Source organism: Ciconia boyciana, chromosome 18 (assembly GCF_034638445.1).
Source record: "Ciconia boyciana chromosome 18, ASM3463844v1, whole genome shotgun sequence".
Taxonomy (NCBI): domain Eukaryota; kingdom Metazoa; phylum Chordata; class Aves; order Ciconiiformes; family Ciconiidae; genus Ciconia; species Ciconia boyciana.
The window spans coordinates 12160903-12188583 of NC_132951.1; the positions used below are offsets into that span (position 1 = coordinate 12160903).

Genomic DNA, 27681 nt, shown 5'->3' on the forward strand with positions numbered 1-27681 from the left:
CTTGTAGCAGTACTTCAGGGACAGTGTGGTGAGCCGTGCAGCTGAAATGAGTGACGGTTGTCTCACAGAGGATGTGTTAAAAAATCAGGTCTTTATAACTGTTATTTGGCTAAAAAAGGGCTTACTACAATGCAAAAATCATTGCATCCACATACTTTGCAGTACAGCCCCATGTGCCCATGCCCATGGCCAGGAAAACTCTGTGCTGGGTTCAGAGGGATTTGCCAGAGGCCTGGCACTGCATATGCTGTGATATGGGTTATCAAATCACGCAGAACCTGATTCCCAACTGCCTCTGCACATCACCAGTTGGACTTGCTAACCTTTGGGGGGACTCTACTTTCATTTTTCTGCCAATCTTTGGGCCCTGCAGAGATGTTCAGGAGTCCCAGGTGCTCCAAAAGCTGAGCACGGAATGTGAGTGCTCATCCTGAAATCTAGACTCAGCATTTGTGATTAGTTATTCTTCATTGTCCTATTTAAAAACTACAATTCTGTAATCTGAGAGCTGAGATACCATCGTAGCAAGTCCATGACCCTTTTGACACCACCTCAGAAAGCAAATTTGCCTGAACTGTTAAACCAAGTTGCTTTCCAACAACTTTGCAGCAAAATTTGTTCATCTGAACCTAGTGATATGTATTTACAACACTTTAGAAAGCCACGATCAGTTTAAACCACATTTTTGCAAGCTACTTGAGAAACTAGAAAATAATTTGATGCAATATATTGAAATTTCAAAGATGTTTTCATTTCAAAAAGGGTTTGAAATAATTTTAAGTTAGAATTTTGATTTTTTTTTAGCCTGTATTTTTATCTTTTTTTTCCTTTTACTATTAGCTATTCTGTTCTTTTTTCATTTCTCTTCTGATTTTTTTCCCATTTCCATTTCCATGCATATCCTTAAAGCAATTAAAAATGCTGAGAGTTTAAAACTTAAAAATGCTCAGAGCCATCTTGTGTGCCCCTGCCCTGTGCTGTAGAGCTGGACCTGGAAATACCTGGGCATCTCTGCTGACTCCAAAGAGCTTCAGCACCGTGTTGTTGTGGAGACCATAGTTGTCCTTCCATTGTTTGTCTCTATGGGGCTTCTTCCCGCTCCCGTTGATTAGTACTGGGCTTGTGGGGTGAGCTGCATTTCTCCTGCTCGTTGTGTAATTGGGAATGTTTGTATCAGTCATACAAAACTGCAGCTCTGAGACACTTGTTACAGCTCTCCTGGTTCGTTTCCTCCTTTGATTAAACATCCACAGTTCTTCTTAGTCTTCGGTAATTAGGAAATGTTTCCAGTGCTTTGGTATTTTTGCTGCTGCTTCCCTCATTTCTGTGTTTTGTGCCAGGGCAGCAGAACGGACACGCTGTCCCACTGCAGAGGCACCTGACCATGACAGGGGTTTTGCAGGGTTTTCTATACATTGCATGGTTTGGTTTGACTTTATCACCATGTTGAGTGTGAAGAAAAGGCATTGTCTGGTCTGCCTGTCCCTCCTGCACGGGTCCATGGTGGAGATGACACCCTTTCTTTTCCAGAGTGAATTACTTTGGCCCATTCAGGACATTTCTGACCTGTGCTGGGTCAGGTCCCTGGATGAGCAGGTCTGGACAAGCCCTGTTTGGGCCAGAGGACCATCTCAGCCTTAAAAAAGAAATCTTATGGTGCTTTCCTTTTTGTACTGTCCTGTTCAGACTTCTGCCTCCCTCCAGCATGTAGCTGGTTTGTCAAGTAGCGTCCATGCTGAGCATAAGCACTTTCATTTTCTAATATTTGACTCTAGGGCCTTTTGGAAAAGCTGCATTTTTTGAAACCTCTCTGTCAGCTACAGCTTTTGGGCCAAGTGCTCCCCAAAGAGTGCTGTACTTAATTAGCCTGGAATTGCTATTGCTCAATCATCCAACCATAATGATGTCTTTAACCAAATCAGATAGGTTAGCCGGAGCATGAGTCCAGAGCTGCCTCCTGTGTGCTGCTGCAGAACAAGCTGACCTAGAAACAGCCAAACAGCATATTGTAAAATTGCTTTTCTGAATTCCTCTCATGACAAATAACTAATATATACCTGTGTGTACCTGCAGTGGCTCCTTGTCGCTCTCTGAAGGGAATTCGTTTTCTTTTTGATGTCCTTTGCTCAGTAATATTTTCAAAAAGTCAAAAGGAAAGGCTATATTTGCACTGAATGTTGCTGACAGTTCGTTGCTGGACAGGCTTTTCTTCACCACGTGTTGACAGACCACAAAGCAAAAAACCCTCTCTCCCATGCGCTAGATTAACCATGGAGAGGTACAAAATCATAGCCAGGGTTTGCTTCTCAGCCAGAAGAAAGGAGTGCAGGTCCCAGAGGCTAGCTCAAGACGTGCAACCCAGAGGTCTGCCTAAAATTGCTGCTCTGCCTCTTTGGCCTTGTGATCCCAGCCCTGTCCTTGCAAACCTGCCCGGTCCCTGAGACGCACCCTGGCCAACGACCCAACCAGTCTATGTTTAGCTCTTGTTCTTCCTTGCAGAGCATCCACCTGTCCTTTTTGCGCACGGTCCCACCATACTCTCACCAGGCCAACGTCTGGTTTGAGATGATGAGAGTCTTCAACTGGAATCACGTCATTCTGATAGTCAGTGACGACCACGAAGGTCGTGCTGCACAAAAGAAGCTGGAGACCCTCTTGGAGGAGAGAGAGTCCAAGGTCAGTTCCTGAACATTGTCTTGTAGCTTTGTTTAAGCAACAACAACAAAACTAGAAGTCTCGGGCTGTTGTATGTATGTAGATTTCTGTATGTAAAACACCTTTTCTTTCCATTGTAACATGGCTAACATGCTTAAAGCATCAACAGTGTCTGACTAGTACCTGACAGAACTTTGTACTTTATTCATTTCACTTGCTTTGCCATGGTCAAAATCTCCTACATGTAAATCGACTACAAAATGAAGGGAAGGATAACCTGGAGCTCTGCAAATGCCTTGCCCAAGATTCCCACCTAAGGAGAGGACCAGTCGCTCAGCTTAGGGAAGCACCTGCCCCGTTACAGCCACCCAGGGGCCAGGCAGACCCAGCAGTGCCAAACCAACCCCGAAAAGCAGCTTCTGAATTGGCTAACTGGAGCTCACCTTAGTGGCTTAGGAGGGGCAAGGGCAGCCGGCGCATTGATGCACGGAGGTATAATGCACCCTCTCTATAAAGCTGTCAGCCCTGCGGCTGCAGGCTGATGCCCCGTTCCCATCTCCATTGAAGCACATGCCAAATGCTGCTTTCCTGACACCCCATCCTGTTACGAGAGGGCGGTTGTGGCTGGTGGGAGCAGCTTTATCGAGGAGGTGCACTGCACCTGCACTCAGGGCCACGTGGGGGAGCAGGGAGGGAGGCAGGGGAGGTCCCCGAGCCTGCTAGAAATTCAGAAGGACTACCATAGACCTGCTGCCGTTGAGTAAAAGGACCGAGCAAGTGTTCAAGCCAAGCAGGGACGGAGAACACAGGGAGCCGTTTGGCTGCAGTGGTTCAAAGGCAGGTGCCTGTCCGGAAGGCAAGGAGCCACCTCCTGCTCTGAGGTGAAGTCCCAGCACGTCCTCTTGCCCGGGGCAGGGTGAGGTCCTCTTTGGGTGGGCAGAGTCCAAGCCCATCTCCAAGTCTCCAGCAGCATCAGAGCAGGCACCCATTCCTGGCTGCTCCCTCCTGGGTCATGGGCAGGGACCACAACCCCCTCTTCTCCAGCCCCACCAGCAGCCACTGGACATTTGGCAGTTGGCTGTTGAGATGTGGCCATAGACACTTCTTGTGCTTGGAGTTGGCGGCTAAGCTGAGAGACCAGTGAGAGCAGCCTGCCACTGCTCTTCGTCACCTCTTGTCAAGCCACTGGAGGAACAACTGGTGCAGGGGTGCAGGCTGGCACAAGCTACACTGACCAACAGGCTTTTGTTTTTGGCGGTGGTTTCCAAGAAGTTTCATCCTTGCTGCATCCTGGGCCATCATGAGACACTGGTGTGCCACCAACCATGGTGGGATCCTCCTGCCTCCAAAGGCAGCTTCCCGCTGGGTGACAGCGGGCCATTATTTCTCTCCAAAGCCTCTTCCCAGCACAGTGTCCCTCACCCAGAGTGAGCTGTGGAAAGGTTGTTCCCACTGTCAGTCTGTCATCCCCTTCCTTGCACCTTTTGATTTCCACTTTCTGTTTTCCTGCAGATCCCATGCATCCCCTTTTGCTGCTCCCTGTCATGCCTCCACTCCCTGCTCACTCCGTGCAATGCTCCCAGGCACAGGGTGTATTTCTTCTTCAGCCTGCCCATCCTACAGGAAAGCCTTTGAGATCTGGGGCTTGACAGATGGGGAGAAAGGGTCTGTCCTCAGATCTGCCCCACATTTGCACTGCATCTGTGACATGTCTTGGTGCCTCCTGGCAGCCACTGGGCTACTGCAAATGCCCTGGCCATCCTCCAGACTGAGGCATGTGCTCTGTGATGGTAGGTCATCTTGTCTTCCCTTTGGGATGTGCCACAGTGTCTTGTTTCTTTTTCCTTGAGGAGCTTGCTCTGGTCAAACTGGCTGGTCTGACTGGTCTGGAAGGTAAATAACCTCCATCAGGGCTTTCCCCTCTTCCTCAATCTCTTCTGCTAATTGCTCTTCTAATCACTGGTGTGCTGACTCTCTTCATGCTGTGAAGTGGTACCCTGGACCTCTCCCCAACCTCCTCAAGGCCAGCCTGGGCCATGGGGACGGAGCAGGCAGGACACCTGCTCTTGACCTCTTCAAGGCTTGGATCACAGCCCCCGAGGACCTGGGGCTGGGTCAGAAGCTCACCTGCCCACCTGAGCTCTTGGATCTAAGCATGACTTGTCCCCTGGAGTCTGTACCAGTGCTGGGTGTCACTCAGGCATCGCTGCATGGATTTGCACTTCAAGCAGGTATTCGGAGCCCAGCACTCGGGCCAAGGCTGGCCAGCCCTGGTGTACCCCATGCGCTAGCCTTGTCTTAGACCTGGCTGCAGTAACTCTCAGCCTGGAGCTACTGCTTCATCCCAGTACAACTCTGCTCGTTCATCTGGGAAGGCCCATCATTGCACCAATGCTGCTTGGGTTCAGGGGGAAACGCCAGATGCTGTGAAAATCGGAGTTTGTCCAAGTCAGAGGTGGCAGGCCCCTGGTGTGCTGAATCCCTTCCTCTGGGACAGTGGTGTTCATGAAAGTGGTAATTTTTTGAGTGAATGCTGGAGAACACGGTCAAAAGTGAATTTTGAATTTGTAGGTGTCTGCGTGGGCTGAGGAGCAGGGAAGTGCTGCAGGACCACATGGAAAAAGTGGAAAGAGAGGAGACATTACTGGTCTAGTTCTGGCAATAGAGATGGGGACAGGGGGAGACAGAGGTTATCAGGTGCCATCAGGTCCTGATGCACTTTGATGCACCTTTGCTGCACCCAAGTCGCTGCTTCACTTTGCTGACCAGCTTGTGTTGAGGCACCAGCACATCCCAGGCACACAAGGCGATTCGTGGCTGGAGACTGCAAGACGGATGACTGAGTTTCCAGCTAAATTGATGGTGCCTGAGGAAAAGGGGCCAATGTCTCTTCACTGGAGCATATTCATGCTGTCCTGCTGCTGTGGCTCTGCTCTCCCTGGAGGCAGCTGTTACTCCAGGTCTCACTGCGATCTGCCCAGACTCTAAGAAGCCATTGCAGAAATCTCTGCCGTGGACATCATCATAAGTGAAGGCAGACCTGGGCTCCGAGTAGATTTTGCCTCCTCAAGATACCTTTCCTCACAAGGACCCAACTTCTTTGAGCAATGAAAAACCCGCCAGGCTGTGTCCAAGGAGAAGAAAGGAAAGATCACACAGCTGCACAGAAAGGAGACCTGGCAAACTGTCCTGCTACAGACTGGTCTGAGTGCTCAGGAAGAGACAAGCTATTCAGTTTGGAAAGCAAGATGCAGAGATCAAACCTGGCTGCCTAAGGAACAACCTGGGAACATGAACCCTTTCATTACTGGGGTGCAAAGGGTCGGGTTCCTGGCAGGAATCAGTTGCCATTGCCATAAGATGCTGCGAAATGGAGATCGGAATAGAGCCGTGTCCCATACCCCATACACACAGATCAGGGATGCCCAGCTGGGGTGGGACGGGGCCGAGAGAAAGAGGTCAGACGATGTCCCACCAAAACCTGCCAAGCACTATCCTGCAGGCACTGTCAAGTTGATGTTATTGGCATGACCACAGGGGCTGCTCCCAGGAAGATCCACGGGGCTCTGTGTACGCTGCTGCAGGGTCAAGGCTTCTGAGAGCAGAGGCTGTCAGCCCTCAGCACGCTGCCTGGAGGAGGGGAAGCCTCCAGACGTAGGTTTATGCCCCTGGCTCCTTTGGGGCTGAGCAGCAGAAGTGGCTCAGGCAGGAGACAAGGAGGAGAGCAGGCTCTCTGCTCCAGTCCGTTACCTGCAGGGTCAGTGCATGCTAAGCCACCTGCCCCTAGTCCAGGTGCGATGCTCCGGCCAGCAACACGGAGACCACTAAGCAGTGAACCCCACTAGTCACGCATAGGGCCAGGTTATGGGCGCTGTGGTCTCCAGCAGCTACACCTCCGAGGGCCACCCGTGTGCTGCAGAGCCACGAGGTGCCCTCGGCCCTCCCCAAGCACCAGGTAAAAGCTGCAATGTCATCCCATGATCACCATTGCTTCATATTGCCACGCTTTGAGCCAACATGGGACGTAGCAAGCTTTTTCTTTCTCTTTTGGACAGCAACAGAGCTCCAAAAAGCTGCTTCCTCCTTGCAGGAGGTGAGAAGTTCAGCTGAGACACCTCATTTGCTGTGAACTCTTAGGGTGAACAGGATTGTAATGATAATAGTGATGGTAGTAATGCTAATACTATTAACTGTAACAGTTTGCGTTTATCCAGCGCTTTCCGTACACAACATTTTGTCCTTTACTTCCACAGTAATTCCATGGAAATCCCACCACTTAGGCCCTTAGAGATGCGTAGATTGTTTCTGAGTTTAAGATAAAAATTTCTTGCTGAAGAATTCCCCAGTCCCACAAGGGAAATGCAACTGCATCGCAACAGCTGTGACACTCAGGCTTGCTCTAACCGATACGGCTTTGCACCCTGACGCTCCCGTGAGAGCTGAGGCACTCTCTCCTGATAGTGGTTTTTGCGAGCTCCAGCGTTATAGAGACCCTTTAGCAAACAGTGGAGGAGGAGGTGGATGTTGGATTGCTTTACTACACGTCATTTTCAACTGTTTATAATATTCTTCTGTGTCTACATATTTTCTCTGTGCACATTATTCATCAGAGTAAAAAAAGGAACTATGAAAACCTCGACCAACTTTCCTATGACAACAAGCGAGGACCCAAGGTATATATGCATGGAAATGCACGCCGCCCACCAACCTAACTAGCAAATGAAAAATAGCCACAGCCACCAGAAAAATAAAAAAGAAAAAAAAAGAGAAAGAGAAAAAAAGAAAAGAAAAGAAAGAAAAAAAAAAGATCCATGACTATGTTTCTTGGTAGCACGTTTTTATGTTGAGATAGTTTGGTTTGGACTTGAGAATGGAAACCTAGCCAGCTGACCCTGGAAGGATTTCTTTTTGAAACATGCATGTGAACCAGTAATTAACTTGCAAGTTTTTTTTTTTTTTTTTTTGAAAAGTTGAACCAACCCCCTTTCATCCCCAAAGGAAATGGTTCCTTGGTGTAAGTTGCTCACTTTTACTCCCAAAGGTTAACCCTGTGCAATATGTTTTTTTCATTTCCCATGTTTTTGAAAAACAACACTCGTTTGAGTTTTCAATTGCATTTCAAAGCCTTTTTCTCTTTCCTGTACAATGCACGCCTCTTTTTGGGTCTTGATTGACTTCAGTTTGCATGCACAGTGCAAAAAAACCCAAAAAGCCAAAATCTTAAAAGAGAAAGGAAGGAAGGAAAGAAAGAAAAGAAAGAAAAGAAAAGAAAAAAGAAAAAAGTAGCTATAACCAATCTTATTTAGCAGACTTTTGTGCAGTTTAATGAATTCTCTTGACCCTTTTCTAGATAGCATGGCTCTCACAAGCAGTCCTGGGGCTCCTGCACTAACCAGCTTTGCTCACACCAATCACAGGCTGAGAAAGTGCTTCAGTTTGACCCCGGAACCAAAAATGTGACGTCGCTGCTGCTGGAGGCTAAGGAGCTGGAGGCTCGCGTCATCATCCTCTCTGCCAGGTAAGGCAGAGCCATCCCTTCCCCTCCCTGCTCTGATTTCCTCACTCTCCCCTTTGCATCGCTGCCCAGCACTGGAGTCAGTGCAGATTTGTGGCATGTCATCTTTTCAAGGAGCGTGGGAGAAAACCCACAAAAAAGCCCCATGTCCCAGGCTGGTGGATGCTGTGTTGTGCGTGCTGCTAGCCAGGGAGCTTGCAATTATGAGCATGGTTGAGATGTCTGCCTGTCCCACAAAGTGTCAGCAGCTGCAGAAGCAGCAATAGTTACTGATGATGTATCCTGATCCACCTGTGAAGGAGGGGAGTCTTATTGCCCCCATGCCTACAGACGGAGAGCAATAAGGAATGGGCCAGACAGGCAGATGTTCAGCAGTGCTGGGTGCTGTGGGATTAGATGAAGCTGACAGAAAGGTTCCCATTTCATCAAGGAATCAGCCATTGCCCAGAAGAACCAGTTATCAGAGGAGGGCTGCCTGGGGTTGTGTTTTCCCTGGCTCTGCCACCCCCTTGAGGTCCGATACAGGAGAAAAGGGGCCGTCCGGCACCTGGAGCCACATTGCCGTTCCCTTCTTCTCGTTGCAGTGAGGATGATGCGGCCACGGTGTACAGATCAGCAGCCATGCTCAATATGACGGGCTCCGGCTACGTGTGGCTGGTGGGGGAACGGGAGATATCGGGCAATGCCCTGCGTTACGCCCCTGATGGTAGGCACCCACCAGAGGTGCCCGTCCTGCTGTCGGCTGGGCTCGGAGGAGCCGGCTCGGAGCTGGGATGAGGGCACCTGCCCTCCCAGGGACCCCTTGGGCTGGGGAAACGCGATGCCATGGTGGTCCTGAGTGAGTGGAGGGTCCCACACGTTGCTCTCCACTGTCTCTGCCCGCATGGGGAGGCAGCAGCGTTTGCCATGCTGCCAAGCCCCAAATCCAGCTCACCATCACCTAGGGGAAAGGCTCGGGAAAGAGGATGGGGATGGAGCATGGGGTGTCAGCAGTCCGCGTAGCTGTCCCCAGTCCCTATCCAGCGGGCAGGATGGTGCCAGTCCAGCGCCGCTGCAGATGCTTGACCTGCCTGCCCCTGCCTGAAGCTCAGACAACTGCCCAGCTGCATCTGAGGGGTCCTCAGCCCTATAAACATGTGCTTGCTGGACCCCGAGCCCTGCGCGTGGGATTAACGTCAGAGCAACCAGTGTGCCCTGCTGACATGCCTTCTCCCCTCTGCTCGCGGCAGGAGTGATCGGTTTGCAGCTCATCAACGGGAAGAACGAGTCAGCCCACATCAGCGACGCTGTCGCAGTGGTGGCCCAGGCCGTGCATGACTTGTTTGAGAAGGAGAATATCACAGACCCGCCACGGGGCTGCGTGGGCAACACCAACATCTGGAAGACGGGACCCCTTTTCAAGAGGTATTTGGGGAAGGGTCCTGCTGGAGGGAGCAGAGGACCTGCTGGGGGAGAGCCAGAAAAGGTGGGAGCATGTGGAAAAGGGCAGCGTGGTAGCTTTGTTCAGAGTATCTGTCACTGAAGCTATGAGGCATGTGGCACAGGACTGCTTGGACTCTCCTGCATGATTCAGATGTGAGGGCTACATGTCTCCTAGAAAACTAGCCAGGACACGGGCTCAGGCATTGGCCCCCAGTTCATCCAGGCTGTTTCGGCATCATCCTGGTGCCTGGCACCAATTCGGTCCATGCCAACCCACACTCGGCAGCTGGGATCAGTGTGGGCAGGGAACAGCTCCAGGAGGAAGAGATTTGGGGCCATGGAGGGATGATGTCCTCTGGTCTGGATCTTAATTCTGTGGGTGGAAGAGGGGAGAAAGGGGGTTTTCTGCCAAATCAGGGTAGGGGGATATTTCTGTCAAATTGGAGCTCAGTGCTGCGAACACATTTCTTGCTGAATGTTTCAGGGCTGCAGCATGGGTCATCGTGCTGCAAGGAGGACATGGGGGCGAGAGATGTCCATGCATGGGACAGGCTTACTCTCTGCTGTAGCAAATACTGGTGCTTTGGTTTTGGTTGGTGGGGTCTCAGCAGATCAGAGCATGCGCATGTTGGATCTCGCTGCCGTGGGCAGTGTGATCGGCAGATGCTGCATGCGCTTCCCAGAACCCAGTCTTTGTGCTGCATGGGGTTTTGTGCTGTGTCACTGCAGATACTGGAGCCACAGGGGCCTCTTCTGCAAGCTGGATCTTGGTAAAGCAGCAATTCCCTTTGCAGCATGGCTCCCCATGCGGGTGGGCTGCTCTCTGCAGCATGCAACCTGGCACCAGGGTGTGGCTTTGGCAGTGGGATCTTGTGCCCGGGGTTGCTCTCTGCAGACATGGTCGTGGTGTCTGTGGGATGCTCCTTCTGTAGATCTGGGTTCTGTTGAGCATGGCCTGGAGATAATTTTAGAAAAGTTTCTGGCATCCTCTGCAGTGACACCATCTTTGGCACGAGCTATTCGAAGTTGTTCTCTATGGTCCACTGCAAGTGGCTCAGGCAATCTTTCTGTGTCTTCACTATCGTCTTTCCAGGGTTTGGGGGGCTGTTCCTCCCCTTGGTGGTGTATGCGCGTGCCTGGGGCACTACCCAGGCTGTGATGGGCTGGTGCCAGACAGAAGCACCAGGAGCGGTGGCATCGACAGAGCTCCCAAGATACCCCCAGAGGAAGGTGTCCTTGGGTGCTGTGGGACAGATCATTCCTTAAGGGAATGGGACTGATCTGGTGGAAAACAAGGGGCCATGACAACAGATATGGTAGTGCAACATTCGGGAAACTGACTCCATCCATCAGGAAGGGATGACCACAGGGCTATGAACAGACCATAGGTAGCCTTGACTGGACTTCTATAGGGTAGTGGGCATATGGCAGGCAACTGAGAGAAAGCATTTGCCTTTCTGACTCCTTCTTAGGTGTCCCAATGGCCACAGCAGGTTTTCTAGGTTGGCCCCGCTGTGTTTCTCTCCACAGGGTGTTGATGTCCTCCAAGTACTCGGAGGGTGTCACTGGACGGGTGGAATTCAACGAGGACGGGGACAGGAAGTTTGCCAACTACAGCATCATGAACCTGCAGAATCGGAAACTGGTCCAAGTTGGGATTTACAATGGCAGCCACGTACGTACAGGCCTCGACAGGCTGGGTAGGAGGGATGTGTGCACTGGGGTGTCTACCTATGGCCTCATGTCTGTCTCCTTCCTCTGGGACTGATCACAGGTCTTGACCAATGACCGGAAGATTATCTGGCCAGGGGGAGAAACGGAGAAGCCTCAAGGCTATCAGATGTCGACCAAGTTGAAGGTAACAGCAAATGGCATTAGGGGGTGGCAGATCTCCTCAGCATGCAGGGCTGTGACTTTATCTGCCTCCCACTTCCACTGCTGCCTCTGCAATTTTCAGCAGCACTTTCAAACCCAGGGCACCTGCCATCTCGGAGAGGACAGCAGAACAACTTAGAGAAGGTACTGGAAGGTACAGTTTTCAGAGCTAGAGCACAACTTCCAGCTGGAGACAAACTAGATAGGGTGGCAGGCATCCTTTGGTTTGGAAAGAGACAGCTGGAAAGGGGATATGAGAGAGAACAGCAGAGAAAGGACGGAGGGATAAGGTGTTCACCATTCCTCATGGCTTGGGAGCCAGAGGGCACCCGGCACAGGTTTGCAGGAAATACAAGGATGGGCTCCTTTGGCCAAGGCATAGTCCAGTTCTGGAGTCCATTGCTGCTAGACAGTGCAGAGGCCAGAAGGAAACAGGTTCAAAAGGAGATTAAACAAGCTAGTGGAGTGTGGGTGGACTGGTGGCTGCAATGTTGGGCTCAGGAAATCCCTGAAGAGCTGATGGCCAGAAGCTGGAGGTGACACTGGGAGAAGGTTCCTCCACTCTTGCTTTGCTTCTCATGCCCTTCCCTTAAGTGTAACCCAGCAGCCACTTTAGTGACTGGATCCTGGGCATGCCAGTCTTTCCAGTATGACCGTTCATTTGTCCTACTGTCCAGGCAAGGGAAATCACACATTCCCACCAGCAGTGAGCCCTTTCCTGCATCCATTGGGATGCTATTTTACTGAAGAAGTCCAGGGCAGGACTGAAATATCTGCATTAGCTTGGGGCAGTGTGACAGTGTCTAGAGCACCATTCAGGGCACTAATCCTGGTTACGCAGTGGCTCTCAGCCTGCTGTTAGGGAGAGGGGTATGAAAGGCTTTGAGGTTGAGGTGAAAGTGCCACGCAAAGGAGGATGCTGGTATGGCTGTTCCTCATCTTGGGTGCAGGGAAAGCAAACGTTCCCCGTGTCAAAGCCAGGTCCCACTGCTGGGCTGTGGTCTCACATGCTGAGATGGCAGCTGAGGAGGGCACCATGGCATTTTGGCCATGATTGCATAAAGAGGGCAGCCCAGCTCCCCAGCCAAGGGGAGATAGCTCTGGAGGGGAACGGAGACAAGCAGGTGTTTGTGCTTCACCCGCAGATCGTGACGATCCACCAAGAGCCCTTTGTGTATGTGAAGCCCACGCAAGCAGATGGGACGTGCAGGGAAGAATTCACCATCAATGGAGACCCTGTGAAAAAGGTCTTTTGCACTGGACCCAACGAGACCATCCCAGGTAACTCAGTCTGGTGGTGAGTGCAGCAGCTCTCCCAGCCCACCCAGCCGATGAAGACTGCTGTCACAAGAAGGGTCCCCAGGGAGGGTGCTCAGTCGCACAGGAGGCCCAGAGGATGAGGAACAGAAAGGTGACAGCACATTCAGCCCCCAAATGCTCCCCCATCAGTTCAGCCCCACAGTAGTGCTGTGCTGTAACCGGGCACGGGGATTCAGTTTTTTGACCCCAACGATGACTTTCCCGCTGTCTCTTCTGGGTGGGCTCCAGGGCTGTTCTGGCGGATTGCATCCCATGTTTCTGTCTCCTGACATGCTCCAGTTCTCTTTGCCTTGATCTCAAGCAGAAGCAAGAACCCCAAGGCACATTAGCACCTGCTGCACTGGTACTAACAACACCAGTTTCAAACCATTTTATTATGGAAAACCTGTTTCAGGATTAGGAGTGTGCACCTGGTGGGGTGTGAGCTGCTTAGCAATGCCAGGCTTGCCCAAATCTGCCTGAAGTGCATCCCCTTGGCCCATCATGCTTTCCTGTGCACATCTCGCCCCTCAGCCCTGAGCTGTGTCCCAGGCTGTGTCCAACCTGATGGTTCGCGTCAGCACTCCTCCAGCACAGCCTGCATGCACCAAGCCTTCTCCGTCCCCTACAGTGGGTCGGTAGCACCAACTCTCAGCCCACCTCAACTGGGACGTAGCAAATGAAAGACACCCCTTTGCCCCCAGCTTGCCAGCACCCATAGGGGATGGAGGCAGTGGGAGAAGGTGGTCAAGGCGGATGGCCCTGCCTGAATAACGTGATTATATCTCATATGAAACCAGAGCCATGCAGGTGGCTGCTCTTGTGGGGGACAGCCATGGATCCTGCATGGGGTCCCTGGCAAAGGGCTGCCTCCACTCGTCCCCCCCATTTTCTCCCACCCGCAGGCCGCCCCACTGTGGCACTCTGCTGCTACGGCTTCTGCATCGACCTGCTCATCCGGCTGGCAGGGGTGATGAACTTCACCTACGAGGTTCACCTGGTAGCTGATGGTAAATTTGGTACCCAAGAACGGGTGAGTTCGGGCAGCCGGTGATATCTCTTTGCCTGTATCGTGTGTTGAAACACCCCCAGGCCCTTCTCCGGAGCAGGGGTGGGCTGGGAGGGCAGTGCAGGGCGCCTGCCACGTGTGCGGGGGTCCTGGCTGGTGGGGGACAGGTGTCAGGGCAGTGGGCTGATCCTGCGCTGGCTCTCTGGCAGGTTAACAACAGCAACAAGAAGGAGTGGAACGGGATGATGGGGGAGCTGCTGAGCGGCCAAGCGGACATGATTGTGGCTCCCCTCACCATCAACAATGAGCGGGCACAGTACATTGAGTTCTCCAAGCCCTTCAAGTACCAGGGCCTCACCATCCTTGTGAAGAAGGTATGGGCTGGGATGGGATGTTTTGTAGAACAGGGGAGGTGGCCCTTGCTCCCCAGCTTGCAGACACACGCCGTGCCTGCACCATGCCCAGCTCCCCCAGCTGCAGCCCCCTGCCCACGCCAGGGCAGCCGCTGCAAATCCCAGTCTTTGCTGTGGAATGCCAGCCTCCAGGTTGCTGGTTTTAATGCTGGGTCTTGTCTCAGCCACCCTGAGCCTTCCTGTGTAGCAGAGCAGGAGGAGCTCAGAGAGGGCAGGAGCCCTTGTGAGTCCAGCTAGGCAGGCAAGGTGCAGGCACGATGGGTGCCAGTGCTGTTCACCTCCCTCCTGTGTGCTAGGAAATCCCCCGCAGCACCTTGGACTCGTTCATGCAGCCTTTCCAGAGCACGCTTTGGCTGCTGGTCGGGCTGTCTGTGCACGTGGTGGCAGTGATGTTGTACCTCTTAGACCGATTCAGGTGAGTGCGCTTTGGGTCACCCAAGGGCTGGAGGGGACAGGGAGGTGCTCCTGGGAACCGTCCCCTGGGCTCCCACAGTGTCTTGCTCAGCCACAGTCCTGCAGCCCTTCAGGAGGTCTCTTGCAGGAGCTAAACCCGCTTTCTCTGCCCTACCAGCCCTGGGCTGAGGCTCCTGGCCTCTCTGGCTGCTGCTAACCTGAGAGATATGGATATGTGGGGTACTTGGCACCTGGATATGTGGGAACGTGCCTGTCAGACCAGGTGCCATGCTGATGCCTGACCAAGGGGACCGTCAGCTCCTGGGCTTTGAGTTAGTTCCCTTCTTTGACCCCAAGGCAGCTCCTCTGAAGGGCAGGGAGCCTGTCCACCCTATTAGCCCTGTGCCCAGAGCCTTTTTCAGTTAATCTGCAGTGAGCCCTCCGTGTTGCAGTGGGCGAGGCCGGAGATGGCCAGGATCAGATGATCTTTGTGGCCCGGAGAGAAGCGTGATGGGACCAGTACCAGTGTGAGCTGGACAGGGTTGCAGATCAGCAGAAGGGACATGCAAGGCAGTGGGACATCAGGGGTGAAGAGCTGTTTGGGACATAGGCACAGTCCGTAGGGATGAGCGACGTAGGGATGCATCAGGACACTTAGGGCACAGCAGAGAGGCCTGGGAACCAGGATAAGGGATATGAGAAGAGCTTTCTGTCTTGTTTTCCAGCCCGTTTGGCCGGTTCAAAGTGAACAGCGAGGAGGAGGAGGAAGATGCCCTGACCCTCTCCTCGGCCATGTGGTTCTCCTGGGGAGTACTGCTGAACTCCGGCATTGGAGAAGGTGCGTTGCAGCACGCAGTGGGACTGCTCTGCCCTGTGGCCCTGGCCCTGAGCTGGGGGGCACACCGGGCTGGGGGAGAAGCTCATGCCCTCTTCCACTGTCTCCTTTCTGTGGCAGGGCTGATGCCCTCGGGTGACCGTTCAGCGAATGGGTACAGCCCTCATTCTCTGAGCCTTCCCTGGAGTGGGCTGGTGGGGGATTTGGTGATGCTCGGCATGTGGCACTCCCCATGCAGACGATGCTGCCACCTCTCACCATCAGTGATGGGAAACGGGTCCTTCTTGGGCTGCTTCTCCTGTCCAGGGTTGCCCATCTGCTCAGGGTGAGACACATCATGCCCTGGAAGGAGGCATGGGTTTTTCTTGGTGTGGGCAATGCAGGAGCTCCTTGCACGGCTGTTGGCAGAGCAGATAGATGGGGCACCTCTGCAGCTGCCATCAGTCTTGTGTGGGATGGACATGGCTTTGGTGACTAAGTCAAGCCCTTGTCATGCCAGTCTGATCTTGCCTCTCTCCCTCCAGGTGCTCCCCGGAGTTTCTCTGCCCGTATTCTTGGCATGGTGTGGGCTGGCTTTGCTATGATCATTGTGGCTTCATACACTGCCAACCTGGCAGCCTTCCTGGTGTTAGACCGGCCTGAGGAGAGAATTACGGGCATCAACGACCCCCGGGTAATGACCTCTCGCTTGCTTTCCCTTTTCCTGCCCACCTCTGGGCAGAGAAGCAGGAGATGCCTTCAGCGGGTATCTCCTGGCTCATATAATACGGCTTGTAGTACCTGGAGCCCTGCTTTAACATAGTTGTGGGTCTGGGCCAGTGAGGGGGTCGAGCCCCAGGTAGCTCTGCCTGGGGCTGTCGCTGGTGGGTCTGAGCCCCTGTGCTGGGTGGGAATGGACAGACACAGGGATCAGCAGGGAAAACCTGGTCCAGAAATAGCACGTACCCAGGCAAACTGCCTGCCAGTTCCTGGAGAGCCTGCACTAACCAACGAGGAAACGATTCATTATGGATGAGTTATAACTAATGAAATTGTCCCTGCGGTGCAGTCAATACTCTCAGCAGATACCAGCATGCCTCAAACCCTTTTCCTACTCTGGCAAGGACACAGCCACAGCTTATCAGCCCAGGCATGCAGGAATGTACCCCACAGTAGCACCGACCCACAGCATCCCTCACCCTCTGCCCACAGCACTGCCAGCCCCATGGCATCCACAGGCCTCCTGCATCCTCAGTGCCACAGTGTCCCTGTCCCATAGCATACCCTGCCCCACCACCATGGTCCCAGAGCTTCCACTGCCGATGGCATCCACTGCCCCATGGCATCTTCAGCTCCGCTGAGGAGGTCAAGGTCTTCTCTGGGAAACAGGTCCCTGAAGGGGATGGGAAATTAGGAAACACAGCTTTGGGGTGAGCCAGTTTGGTTGGTGAAGGACAGAAGAAATAGGAGCCCTGCCCTTGCCTTTCAGCTGCGCAACCCCTCTGATAAGTTCATCTATGCCACGGTGAAGCAGAGCTCGGTGGACATCTACTTCCGACGGCAGGTGGAGCTGAGCACCATGTACCGGCACATGGAGAAGCACAACTATGAGAGCGCTGCCGAAGCCATCCAGGCAGTGAGGGACAAGTGAGTGGGACCAGCACCTTGTCTCGCCATGCTGGGAAGAGTTTTGGGGGGGTGCAGTTTGGTGGAGCAAGCAGGGCTGATGCAAACCTGGAGGGAGCTGCAGGCAAAGCATGATTTGATGGGACCTGCCTAGTCCCAGCGTGAGCCAGGTCTCTGGATGGAGAGCACAAGGTCTCTGTGGGGAAAGGCACACTCAGAGTCCTGGCCCTGGCCCAGGCCATGGCCTCCCTTTCTGGCCTCTGCGGTTGCTTCTGTGCAAGGCTGGGTGGCTTCAAATCCCATATAAACCCCTCACTCTCCTCCTCCAAAATTTTTCCAAGTCTTTTGCCTCCCAGCAGTACATAGACAAACCCTGCTGGGAGGAGAGTGATGCTAATCAGTGTTTAAATTACGGCTGGGAGCACCCCCACTGCTCCCACGGCGGCTGCAGACAAGCTGGGCTGCCCAGCCTTACCTGTCCGTCCTCTCCCGGTGTCCAGCAAGCTCCATGCCTTCATCTGGGACTCAGCGGTGCTGGAGTTCGAGGCCTCCCAGAAGTGTGACCTGGTGACGACGGGGGAGCTTTTCTTCCGCTCTGGCTTCGGGATTGGGATGCGCAAGGACAGCCCGTGGAAGCAGAACGTCTCCCTGGCCATCCTCAAGTCCGTACACGGCTCTCGGCATGGGGCTTGCCCCAAATGCTGCATGTGTTAGCACGCAAGTAGCCTCGTGCCAGGCGCTGCCACCCACCCTCCAAACCCCCTGCAGGGACAGGGGCTCTGGGGGCTGCTGTGTCACTCCTGATGAAGGGGATGTGCCTGAGTGACTGGGGTGGGCACCCGCAGCCCCAGCTCCGGCTCGCAGGGCCGGGGAGCAGCATGGAGCTGGTGGGAGGGCAGAGCAGAGCAGGGCAGGCAGCAGGAGCTGTGCTCGGCTGCAGGAGCATAGGCAAAGCTGGCAGACAGCAGCCCTGGGGCCATCCAGCAGCAGGTCCCTGTGAGCAGGGCACGGGCTGCAGCAGCAGGCAGGGGTGCTGTCATCTCCCCACTTCTCCCTGCGAGCTCAGCCTGGCCGATAGCATTGTGCTGCCCTGGCTTGATCTTCCACGGGTTTTTCTTTCAACTCTGGCTATTCATGTTAGGCAGAGACATGTCAGGACCCCTTTTGAGTCCAACTAAGGCTTTTATACCAGCAGAGACTGCAGCATGGGGTGCCACAAGTCAGTCTGATATGGGTAAAAAGGGATTTCCTTGTATTAGTTTGGAAATTCCACACTCGTTGCAGACAGAGGAATGTGGTGATGGAGAAACAGGCAGCTGGGAAGCAGCAAGTGGAGGGAGGGGGACATGTGAGATTAATTTTATAGAGAGACAGGGTCAGAAGCCACCAGGGTCCTGCCCAAGATGTGGAGATAAAAGGCCTGAGAGAGAGGTTGGGCAGGATGTGGAAGACACAGACAGGACCCAGGATAATGTAGGGAGCCATGGGACCCCGTCTATGGGGTGGTCTTACCATGGGGATGGGTGGCAGCGGGACAGATGGGATTTGGGACAGGATTGTGAGAAGCCTGGAGAGGCAGCAGGCGCCTTTGGTGTCCTCCTGGGAGAGGATGGGGCAGGCCAGGGCTACAGGTGGCCCAGGAAGGCAGTGGGGATGTGCCCAAGAGGGAGGAAAGTGCAGTGGGATCCATGGTGGGACGTGTGCTCTGTGCCCACCTCCATTCCCACTACCTGTTCAGGCAGAGATAGGCGCGGTGGGGACATGGCTTGTTTCCTCCCAAGCTTTGACAGCAGGTTGTTGGGGAGTTCCAGCCCTCGCTGTGCACAGCAGGGAGCTGCCAGGCAGCAGTTATTCCCCTGCCCTGATCTAGAGGGTGCTGGTGATCACCAGACAGGATTGGGGTCCAGCATTGCCTGAGCTCCCAAGCGGCCCTGGCAGGTGGGGTGTTTGTGCAGGAGGGCAGCGGGGACGTGGTTCGTGTCAGCTACCTGCAGCCTCCCTCTGAGCACACTCTCCGAGCCTTGCCTACACCCATCAGCTCCATCCCTCCCTGTGGGAACTGAGCTTCCACATGGCTCTTTTTGGCAGCAGCCGGCCAGCTCTCCGGCTCTCAGACACGGGGCAGTGGCACCAGGCAGCTGTGGATGCCTCCTCACACCCGCTGCACGTGGCTCGCGCAGCACTGGCTGTGTGCAGGGCAGTGTGCAGACGCACGTAGTACGGACACCCACCGCAGACGCTCTCTACAGAGAAGCCATAGAAGCACATGCGTGTGCATGCGTACGCAGTCAGCCAGGCGTGCGCGCGCACACACACACACACACACGCATCATTCGTTCGTGTGTTTGTAGGCTGCAGACAAGTGCGGAGTCCTAGGATGGAGGGCACGAAGGCACAAAGAGTATGTGCCCCAGCTGCCTGTGGCTGGTCCCCAGTGACTACTCTGTCCTGTCTCCTTGTGCTTTCAGGTCCCACGAGAACGGCTTCATGGAGGATTTGGACAAGACTTGGGTGAGGTATCAAGAGTGTGATTCCCGTAGCAATGCCCCAGCAACACTCACCTTTGAAAATATGGCAGGTTTGTTCTGCAAACCTCTTTCTTCCTCTTCGCTGGGTAGCCTGCTTTCGCTCAAGACATTCTCCTCTCCAGGGCTCTCCTCTTGGGCCAAAGCTCTGCTTCTTCTGGGTTTGTGCTTTCCTAGCGCTGGGAGGCTGATGTGTTTGGCTCCAATCCCACCTTGTCTGAAACAGCTCTGCGAAGCTTTCCCCACATTCCCTGGGGTGGCTTTCTCATCAGTGGGGCTGTCCTGCTTTGAACATTGCTCCCCTCCCTCTGCTCTGGCCAAACTGCGGCTGTCACAGTGAAATCAGAGCTGTCGCCAAGGCAGAGAGAGGGGAGCAGCACCTCGGGGGAGGCGAGAGTGGCCGCGGAGGCAAGCGAGGACCCTGCTGCAGGAGGGAGCTGGCGGCGGGGGCAGCCCCCAGCCCTGAGGAGCCTGTCCCGGCTGGCCCTGGGCAGCGGGCAGGGGGCAGGAGGAGGATAATCGATACAGAGAGGGGTTTTCTTGGTCCCTCTTTGCAAAGACTGCGAGTTCCCCGAGACAGGCTCTCCCTTTGCAGCGATGCAGTGCTGCCAGTCCTTCACCAAGCCAATGTGGCGATGCAGGATGAGGGGTGTCTGATGGGACCCCGTCCTCGCTGGCACCACAGGCCAGGGCAGAAGCACTGAGAGAGGGGGCACTTTTCTCCGTGTCCTCAAGACACCACTCCCAAAATATCAGCCCCAAGGGTTGAGCCGTCTGAGGACAGCACAGAGAGCTCTGTGCGTGGCTGTCCTTCCCAATGAACCAAATGGGAGCACCAGAGCTGGGTTTCTGGTGCAAATGACCCTACAGCCCCAGGGGACGGGGACTGCCCTGGTGCTCGGTGCAGCACCCAGCGCACCATGCCTGCCCCCAGCATCGCTGCAGCACAGCTGGTGCCCTGTGCCTGACCGACAGGAGCTTGCAAGGACATCCAGCACCCCATCACCTTTCTGCCCATCACCGCGGGTGCCTGAGGTGCAGCGCCTGCCCTGCTCTGCTGGGTTCCCTCCCCGGCCCCTCCAGGACTGTGGGGGGATGGCGGGGGACCGGGGGGACCCTGGGTTGGCAGATGCTCCTGTTGCTGAGCGTGATACAGAGGAAATGAAGTGTCATGGTGCAATTTCCATTGCCCCCTGTAACTTTCCTGCTTATTTCAGGTGTGTTTATGCTGGTGGCTGGAGGTATTGTTGCCGGGATATTTTTAATATTCATAGAAATAGCTTACAAAAGGCATAAGGACGCGCGGAGGAAGCAGATGCAGCTGGCGTTTGCGGCCGTTAATGTGTGGAGGAAAAACCTGCAGGTAGGACAAACCGTTTTTAGAGCAAATCTCCAACAGGTGCGTTTTCCATTCCTTCACCAAATCAGTGAATGCAGAGCTGTGGATTAGCATGGGGCCCTCTGTCCCCCGCCCCGCACCCCAGTAACTCCAGCCGGGCATTACTGGGCACCTAGCAAGCTATAGGTCCCCTGCCTTGTTCCCAGGAGCTGCCGTTGGCCGATGCCGTCTCTCCCGGGATGTGTCGTGCACAGCTCCAACTGGGACAGAGGCCTGGCCCAAAAGCCCCCAGTGGTGCTCAGGACGGGGACTTTGCTCTGCTGGGGACCACGTGCCGGAGCCACATCTTGCCCTGGCTGAGCAAGTGGTGCTGGCGTGGGTCCCTTTGCGGGCGCTCTGCCCCGCTGCCCGGCTCCGGCCACGCTCACCAGCAGACGGGAGGGTTAATCCGCTGCCACTGAGCATCCCTGCCCAGGGCTCAGGTGGAGAAATGCTCCAGGGACCGTTTCCATCGCCTCCCCCTCCCTGCCCACTCCCCGGGGGTGTGGTAGCCCTTGTCATACCCAGGACTGACTCCAAAAAGAGGTGGTGCGTGCTCTTGTCATTTGGAGACAAGGACATCTCCCCACACGGGAGCCAGCAATGCCGGTGCCTGTCAGCACCAAGGCTCCCCCGGGCCCCTTCTGTGGGGCCATTGCTCTCCCCAGCTTCTTCCATCCCTGAAACACCTCTGTGCCACTCAGGCAGGGGAGCCTGGGAGGGTCAGTGGTGCCTGGCAGTGACACTGAGCCGTGGGCACGTCTGTGGGCCACCAGCCTCACACTTCCCTTACCCCACTGCTTTTGGGGCTGAGCCCCATGGTGCTCCCGAACCCCGGTTTAGGGCAGCTGGAGGCTCTCTCTGAATTGCCGGGGCTGCTTTCCTTCCTTGAGGAAGCAAACCGGCGTTCAAAGAGCAAAGAGATCCTTTAGGCTACTAAAGGAGACTGCCGTTCGCAGCAGAGCCAGTGAATGAAAGAGAGAGAATGAGGCTCGGGGACCCCGAAACAAGCCCGGAGCAGTGGCCCTGTGGGAGCAGTGCTGGCTGGGGTGTGCGGGTGGGCTGCCCGGGTGGAGGCGACCTGCCCGAGAGCAGCGAGGGGAAGCACGAGGCCGGGCTGCTGTATCCTGAGAGCTCGCTGGGTTCCGTTCACTGATAAGAGTCTCGGAAAAGCCATTTCTCTATTTTTTTTATTTTTTTATTTTTTTTCCCTTTGCTTCCAAAAAGCAGCAGCACCGAGGGGATTAAGGCTGCTGGGACAGAGCACACTAGTCGCACTGCCATTTTTCACTTGCCAACCTTCTAGAAAATACTGCACTGGGTCCTTGGGCAGAGTCTGTGGGACTGTGAGCAAAGCATGCTGCCCTGTGGGGGTAAACAGCCTCATGGTAAAGAGCCGTTTGACATTGTAAGACTTTTCCACAGGAGGAAACGTCAGAGCACTAGTATCTGGTACATTGCTAGAAGGTAGGCAAGTGGAAAGATTTATTTGTTAAAACAAACAAACAAAAATAATGGTTTTTGGGATCACAGTTTTGCCATGGCTATTTCCTGAGATGCCATGGAAGAAAAAGACATTTCATTCCATTCATCTTGCTTTCCTTTCCGTTTGTGCATGTCCGCAAAAGAGAGAACTGAGAAGGAGGAGCAAATGTATCCCCGAGCATGCTCTACGCACCAGCGGGATACATTTTGGTTACCCCCGTGCGGTAGCAGAGCCAGACCTGGTCACTCCGTCCCCCGTCGGAAAGGTCACACTCATTGGCACGAAAGCAATTGGGGAGGAATCGTTCTCAGCGCCCGCCGCAGAGCGCGGCCGGTCCCCACGGCTCGCTGCCCCCGCACCATGGCGGCTGGTGCTCCCAGCCTGCGCTAACCAGGTCCGACTCGCTAACACCAATGGCTACATTTTTCGGTTCTGTTTCTCTTTGAGTTCATCCCGACCCCGATGACATCATAGCGCTAACGCTTTGCTTCCTCCCTTTCTTTTCCTTTTTTTTTTTTCCTTTTCTTTTTCTTCCAGTTTCCTTGGTTTTTTTTAACCTGTTTTACTTTGGAAAAAAAACCACCACCACCAACCACGTTCGGCTTTGCACAACTGCGTCATTTAAATTTTTGAATACATTTTTTTACAGAATATTCATACAATGACTTCTCTTTCAATGCAGTCCTCTCTCTCTCTTGTGGCACTAGGATTCAGCCTCAGAAAAGGCCCTGAGCAATTTTTTTTTAGTGGTAGGTGCAGCATCTCACCTCTCGGTCCAGCCAGGCTAGCGGTGGAAGCGAGGGGCAGGGCGCCAGGCAGAGCATCCCCAGGAAGCGAGGTCAGCTGTGCCGGCCTGGACGCAGACACCCAGGAGAGCAGGGCTACTCCCCAGAGGGTTTCCAGCGCTTCAGACGCGAGGCCGGCCCCGTAGCTGTAGCAGTGTGGCGGCCGTGCTGTAGCCGTGGGTCACGGAGGCCCTTGGAGGACTGGGAGTGACAGGACACCTCCAGTAGCTTTCTCACCTAAATGAAGGACATGACACGGGGCAGTATTCAAATAGATTTAGCGTTTCCAACAACACACTAGAGATCTAATCACTTATACATATTCATTTTAGGATAGAAAAAGTGGTAGAGCAGAACCTGACCCTAAAAAGAAAGCCACTTTTAGGTCCATCACCTCCACCCTGGCCTCCAGCTTCAAGAGACGTAGGTCCTCCAAGGATACGGTAAGAGGAAGAAGAACAATTCTGCCCTCTCTCTTTCTCTCTCTTTCTCTCTTCTGCCATCCCATCGACTGCCACACACCCATCCCGAAGCTGCCAGTGTACATGCATAGCTCATGTTCGTCACCAGTCAGTCAGTGAGTCAGTGAGTCAGTCATCCCGTGTACCTGAAAGGATGCTGGGATCCTGGAGGGCAGGCAGGAGGTGGCTTGGAGTCCTGTGATGAGTTGGGAGATGCAACCGAGTTTTTGTTTTGTTTTTTGTTTTCTTTTTGCCTGGATGATTTCTGATGTTCCTCTCTGTGCTTCGCTCACCTTACCGGTGCTGACCTCTTGAAACCGATGACATTTTTTTTTTTTTTTCTGTTCCTGAGTGTTCCTGTACCTGTTTGTCATTGTATGCCTAAAAACGATCACCCCAATTTAATTTGGGCACCGTGTCACCTCACCGAGAGCCATGCGTGTCACATTCTCTACATGTGATTTTTGTTTGTGACAATTAGCATTCGGGACGTAGTCCTCGGCACAGGAGTGACAGCTGTCTCTGGTTATCGTCAGCAGTAACACAGCTCTAGAAAAGAGACACAAAGGCTTGAAAGAGGAGGTTGTTAAAGACCCAACCTTGGTTCAAACTTGTGCTTTCCGCCTCGGAGTAAAACTGCTCTCACGTAACCAGAGAAAATTTCCAAATTGCTGCCTCTAAAGCCAGCTGTTTCCAAATGTGCAAACGTGTCTGCTCGTGCTGGAGCTTCAGACACCCTTCAGCGTCAGGTTGGGCTGTTGGTCTGTCGGACTGAGCCGGTGTCCCTCTGCATGTTGCCGTCTGTTGTATGACACTCTGCACTGTGGCTACTCTGTTGTCTCGTGCGGCAGCGGCCGCTGCGTTTTGCTGCCCAACCTCCCGGTGCGATGGGCTTGCCGAAATCGCCTCCCCGGGGCGACCGGTGGGTTTCTGCCCAGGGTTGCTCAGAGCAGGCTTCCCCCCAGGCTGCCCGAGGCGCGAGGCATGGCGGGGACGGGGGGACAGCGGCAGCGTGGGGAGATGCGGCCCCCGCGGAGGGGTGGCCCGTCCCCAGCCGCAGGCTCGGGGTGCCTCGGGGAGCAGCATGCGATATCTCAGGGGGTCTCGGGGCCACGGCTCTGTATGCGAAATGGAGGCAGCTGCCTTTGACACCAATGCAGGCTCCATCCTGAGAAGCTCCTGGTGCACCCCTGGGACACGGCCCCGGGGACAGCTGAGCCCTCGGCCGGGCTTGGCTGCCACCGTCTCACACAAAGTGCTCGTCTCGCTGTCACCTCGAAGCCTGGCAGGCATGGAGGGGGAGCCACGCTCTCCCCACTCATCCCCCGTACCCCATGGGGAAGACGGGCGTCCCTGTCATCTCCTGTGTGGCCTCCATGCTCCCTGGGTGGCACCTTGTCCCAGTGATGCCCCCCTGTCTGGGGTCCCCCCTCCCCACCGCTGCACCCCCCGAGCAGCTCTGCAGGAAGGTTGCAGGTTGTGTCTTGGTGGCCTGAGCCCGGACCGGGGGAGAGGAGACAGACGTGGGGTGGATGGTGCAGGGGGGAGAAAGTGGGAAGAGCAAGGAGGAGGAGGGACAGGTCGGATGCACGGAAAAAAGGGGAGAAAAGAATTGCAGAAAGATCTGCTGGGGGCACCCTCAGCATGTCCTGAGTAGACCGCCACGTTCTGTTGTGTTTGAACCACTCCACGGTTAGGAAATGATGGGGTCCTGTCCTGGGAGAGCAGGAGCATCACAGTGCAGTGGGCACCTGGGGGGACCAGTGCCCACAGTGGGCACAGGAGAGGGGGAGAACCCAGGAAAAACGGGGCAGCTGGTGTGTGGCACCCCTGGCATCTCCCACATCGCTCTCTCTTCGGGGAAGCATCCTGGGCCTGATCCTGCTCCATGGTGTGGCATTCACCCTATGCCACGCCACTCCACAGCACTCTCTGCCCCGGCGTAGGAGCACCCCAATGCCCTGAGCTGACCAGGTCCAGGGGCCACCTGCACCAGAGGTCCCTTGGGCGAGCAGTGGAGCCATACTCTCCTCTTCCCTTTCCTGGTGGGGACCAGCACGGCATGGGGCTCCCTGTGCTTTGGGTCCTGGCCGTGCTCTTCCTGACACATTGCTCACAGGCGAGTTGTGGAGGGAGATGGCCCCACTCATCCCAGAAGATGGTCCCCGCTTTGGGGGCAGCTGCATCTGCGAGGCAGCTATGGGCACTGATGCCCTGCTGCCTGGGAGCCTGTCGCTGTCTTCTGCCTGCCATGGGGTGACGTGGCCGGGGTCCCAGGACATGTTCCCCAGGGAACAAGGCTAGTTGGGCCAAGAACAGGCTAGTGGGGCCAACATCCAAGGCAACGCGGCCAAGATGGAGGCTAGCAGGTCCAAGGTCCGGCTATTGCAGGAGGCCCGTGGTGGAACGAGCTTTGTCGTGATGTTGGGCACACCTGCTAGTCGCTCTGCGGGGTGAGCGGCCAGCGGGAGGGTGCTGCCACCAGCTCATGTCACAGCCTGCCATTTGGTGCCCTCCACTTCCATGCAGCAGCCCTGGCTCAGAGACCCCAATGCCCTCCTGCTGTGGAAGGCCCCATGAGTACGTAGCATGCTGGGACATGTTGCCTGGGGTCCTTGTAAAGATGAGAAAGCAGCGAGGCGCTCTGTTTCATGATGCTCGGCAGAGCCACGGGCCCACACCAGGTCTCAGATGGGCAAGGCTTGAGAGCCCATGGGGCTGGAAGGCCAGGCTGACCCCAGCCCCATGGGCTCTCCTGGCTAGCGAGCGAAAGACGCAGACCTGGTGGCCTTGCTTCTTTCCTTTTCGTTGTCGGGAGTTTTAAAAATGGATTCTGCTCTGCAGCCCTGCAGAATGGTCCCTCAGGAGTGCCAGAGAGACAGGCTGGCACCATGGAGCCAAGACAGCCCTGGGAAGCTACCACCCCACTCTGAACGTCCTAGCGCCCACCATCACCCGAGCTGCACAGCCTCTCCGCGGCACATCATCCCCACCGCCCCAGGAGGAGATGCATGTGTTCCCCATAGGCAGCTCCTGCAACTCGAATAGCACTCGCAGAGCTGACGTACTGCCATCCATCGCAGCCACCCACGATACTGCAACCCCACAGAAGCCATGTGAGACGCATAAACCACACAGACACCTTCCGAGCCGGCACATTTCGTACAGACACGTAACGAGGTGCACAGGTCCCTTAGCCCCCCCCACTGCAGCCGTCATCAGCCCCCGCAGAGTCACACTGCCAGCCTGCGGGCATCCCCCCCAGACACAGCATGACACACGTCCCATGTCACCGCCAAGCGAGGGCCCGGCGCTGTGAGGCGATGCTCGCCCTGCAGCCATGGGGATGGTGCCAGAGCTGGTCGAGAACCGAGGGGGTTCATGGAAAAGGTCACCTTTTCAGTGAAGGATCAGCCGTCCCAAAGCCAAACGCTTCTTGGCTGAAAAAGAACGTAGTTTTTGGCCCAAAAGAACCAAAAGTAGGTCAAAGACAACTTTTTTTTTTTTTTTAAGGAGAGTTGATGTTTTCTACAGCAAGATTGCATTTAGCTGGTATCCTAATTTTTAATTGAAATAAAAAAAGCAAAACCCAAAATTCTTCCAGAAAATCTTCCACCAGCCAGGGACTACCATATGAGCCCAGATTAGGTTGAAGTCATTTTTAAAGACATATTAAGTTCTTGTCTATATTTTCTTCCTGGTTGTCATTTAAAGTTTTTGGTGCCTTCACTTCACTTCCATACCTTAACATGTTTGAGTCTCTTCTACGGTTAATATTGATTAATTTCTTGACTTTATAATGTTTGGTTTGGGGATAATTGCACCATCCCTGTAACATAATTTACCCTAAATTACTGATATGTGCTTCTAGCATTAGTTCTACTTTAACATAGGTTTGATATGACAGTTTTCTTGCTTTTTTTTCTTTTCCTTTTTTTTTAATTTTTATTATTAAAAATTGCATGCATGAACTCTACACAAAAAAAGTAAATGAGAATGTTACCCTGTGATAACTCTGTGATTGG

At 54.3% G+C, this 27681-nt stretch overlaps 1 protein-coding gene across 5 annotated transcripts in view; it reads left to right on the forward strand.

The window, feature by feature from the left end:
- GRIN1 (glutamate ionotropic receptor NMDA type subunit 1) overlaps window positions 1–27681 on the forward strand; it is a 38514-nt gene that overhangs the window by 8766 nt on the left and 2067 nt on the right. The window contains exons 3-20 of one of the 5 annotated variants that reach the window (XM_072882991.1): window positions 2500–2676; window positions 7266–7328; window positions 8073–8173; window positions 8755–8876; window positions 9400–9574; window positions 11123–11267; window positions 11367–11450; window positions 12613–12748; window positions 13672–13799; window positions 13985–14149; window positions 14485–14603; window positions 15307–15419; window positions 15941–16089; window positions 16885–17042; window positions 17522–17683; window positions 19490–19599; window positions 20764–20909; window positions 23528–23638. In XM_072882991.1, the coding sequence (XP_072739092.1) occupies window positions 2500–2676; window positions 7266–7328; window positions 8073–8173; window positions 8755–8876; window positions 9400–9574; window positions 11123–11267; window positions 11367–11450; window positions 12613–12748; window positions 13672–13799; window positions 13985–14149; window positions 14485–14603; window positions 15307–15419; window positions 15941–16089; window positions 16885–17042; window positions 17522–17683; window positions 19490–19599; window positions 20764–20909; window positions 23528–23638 (2364 nt within the window). Of the gene's footprint in view, window positions 1–2499; window positions 2677–7265; window positions 7329–8072; window positions 8174–8754; window positions 8877–9399; window positions 9575–11122; window positions 11268–11366; window positions 11451–12612; window positions 12749–13671; window positions 13800–13984; window positions 14150–14484; window positions 14604–15306; window positions 15420–15940; window positions 16090–16884; window positions 17043–17521; window positions 17684–19489; window positions 19600–20763; window positions 20910–23527; window positions 23639–26500; window positions 26705–27681 lie in introns of those variants that run through there. The other 4 variants (XM_072882990.1, XM_072882994.1, XM_072882993.1 and 1 more) reach the window with 4 other exon arrangements.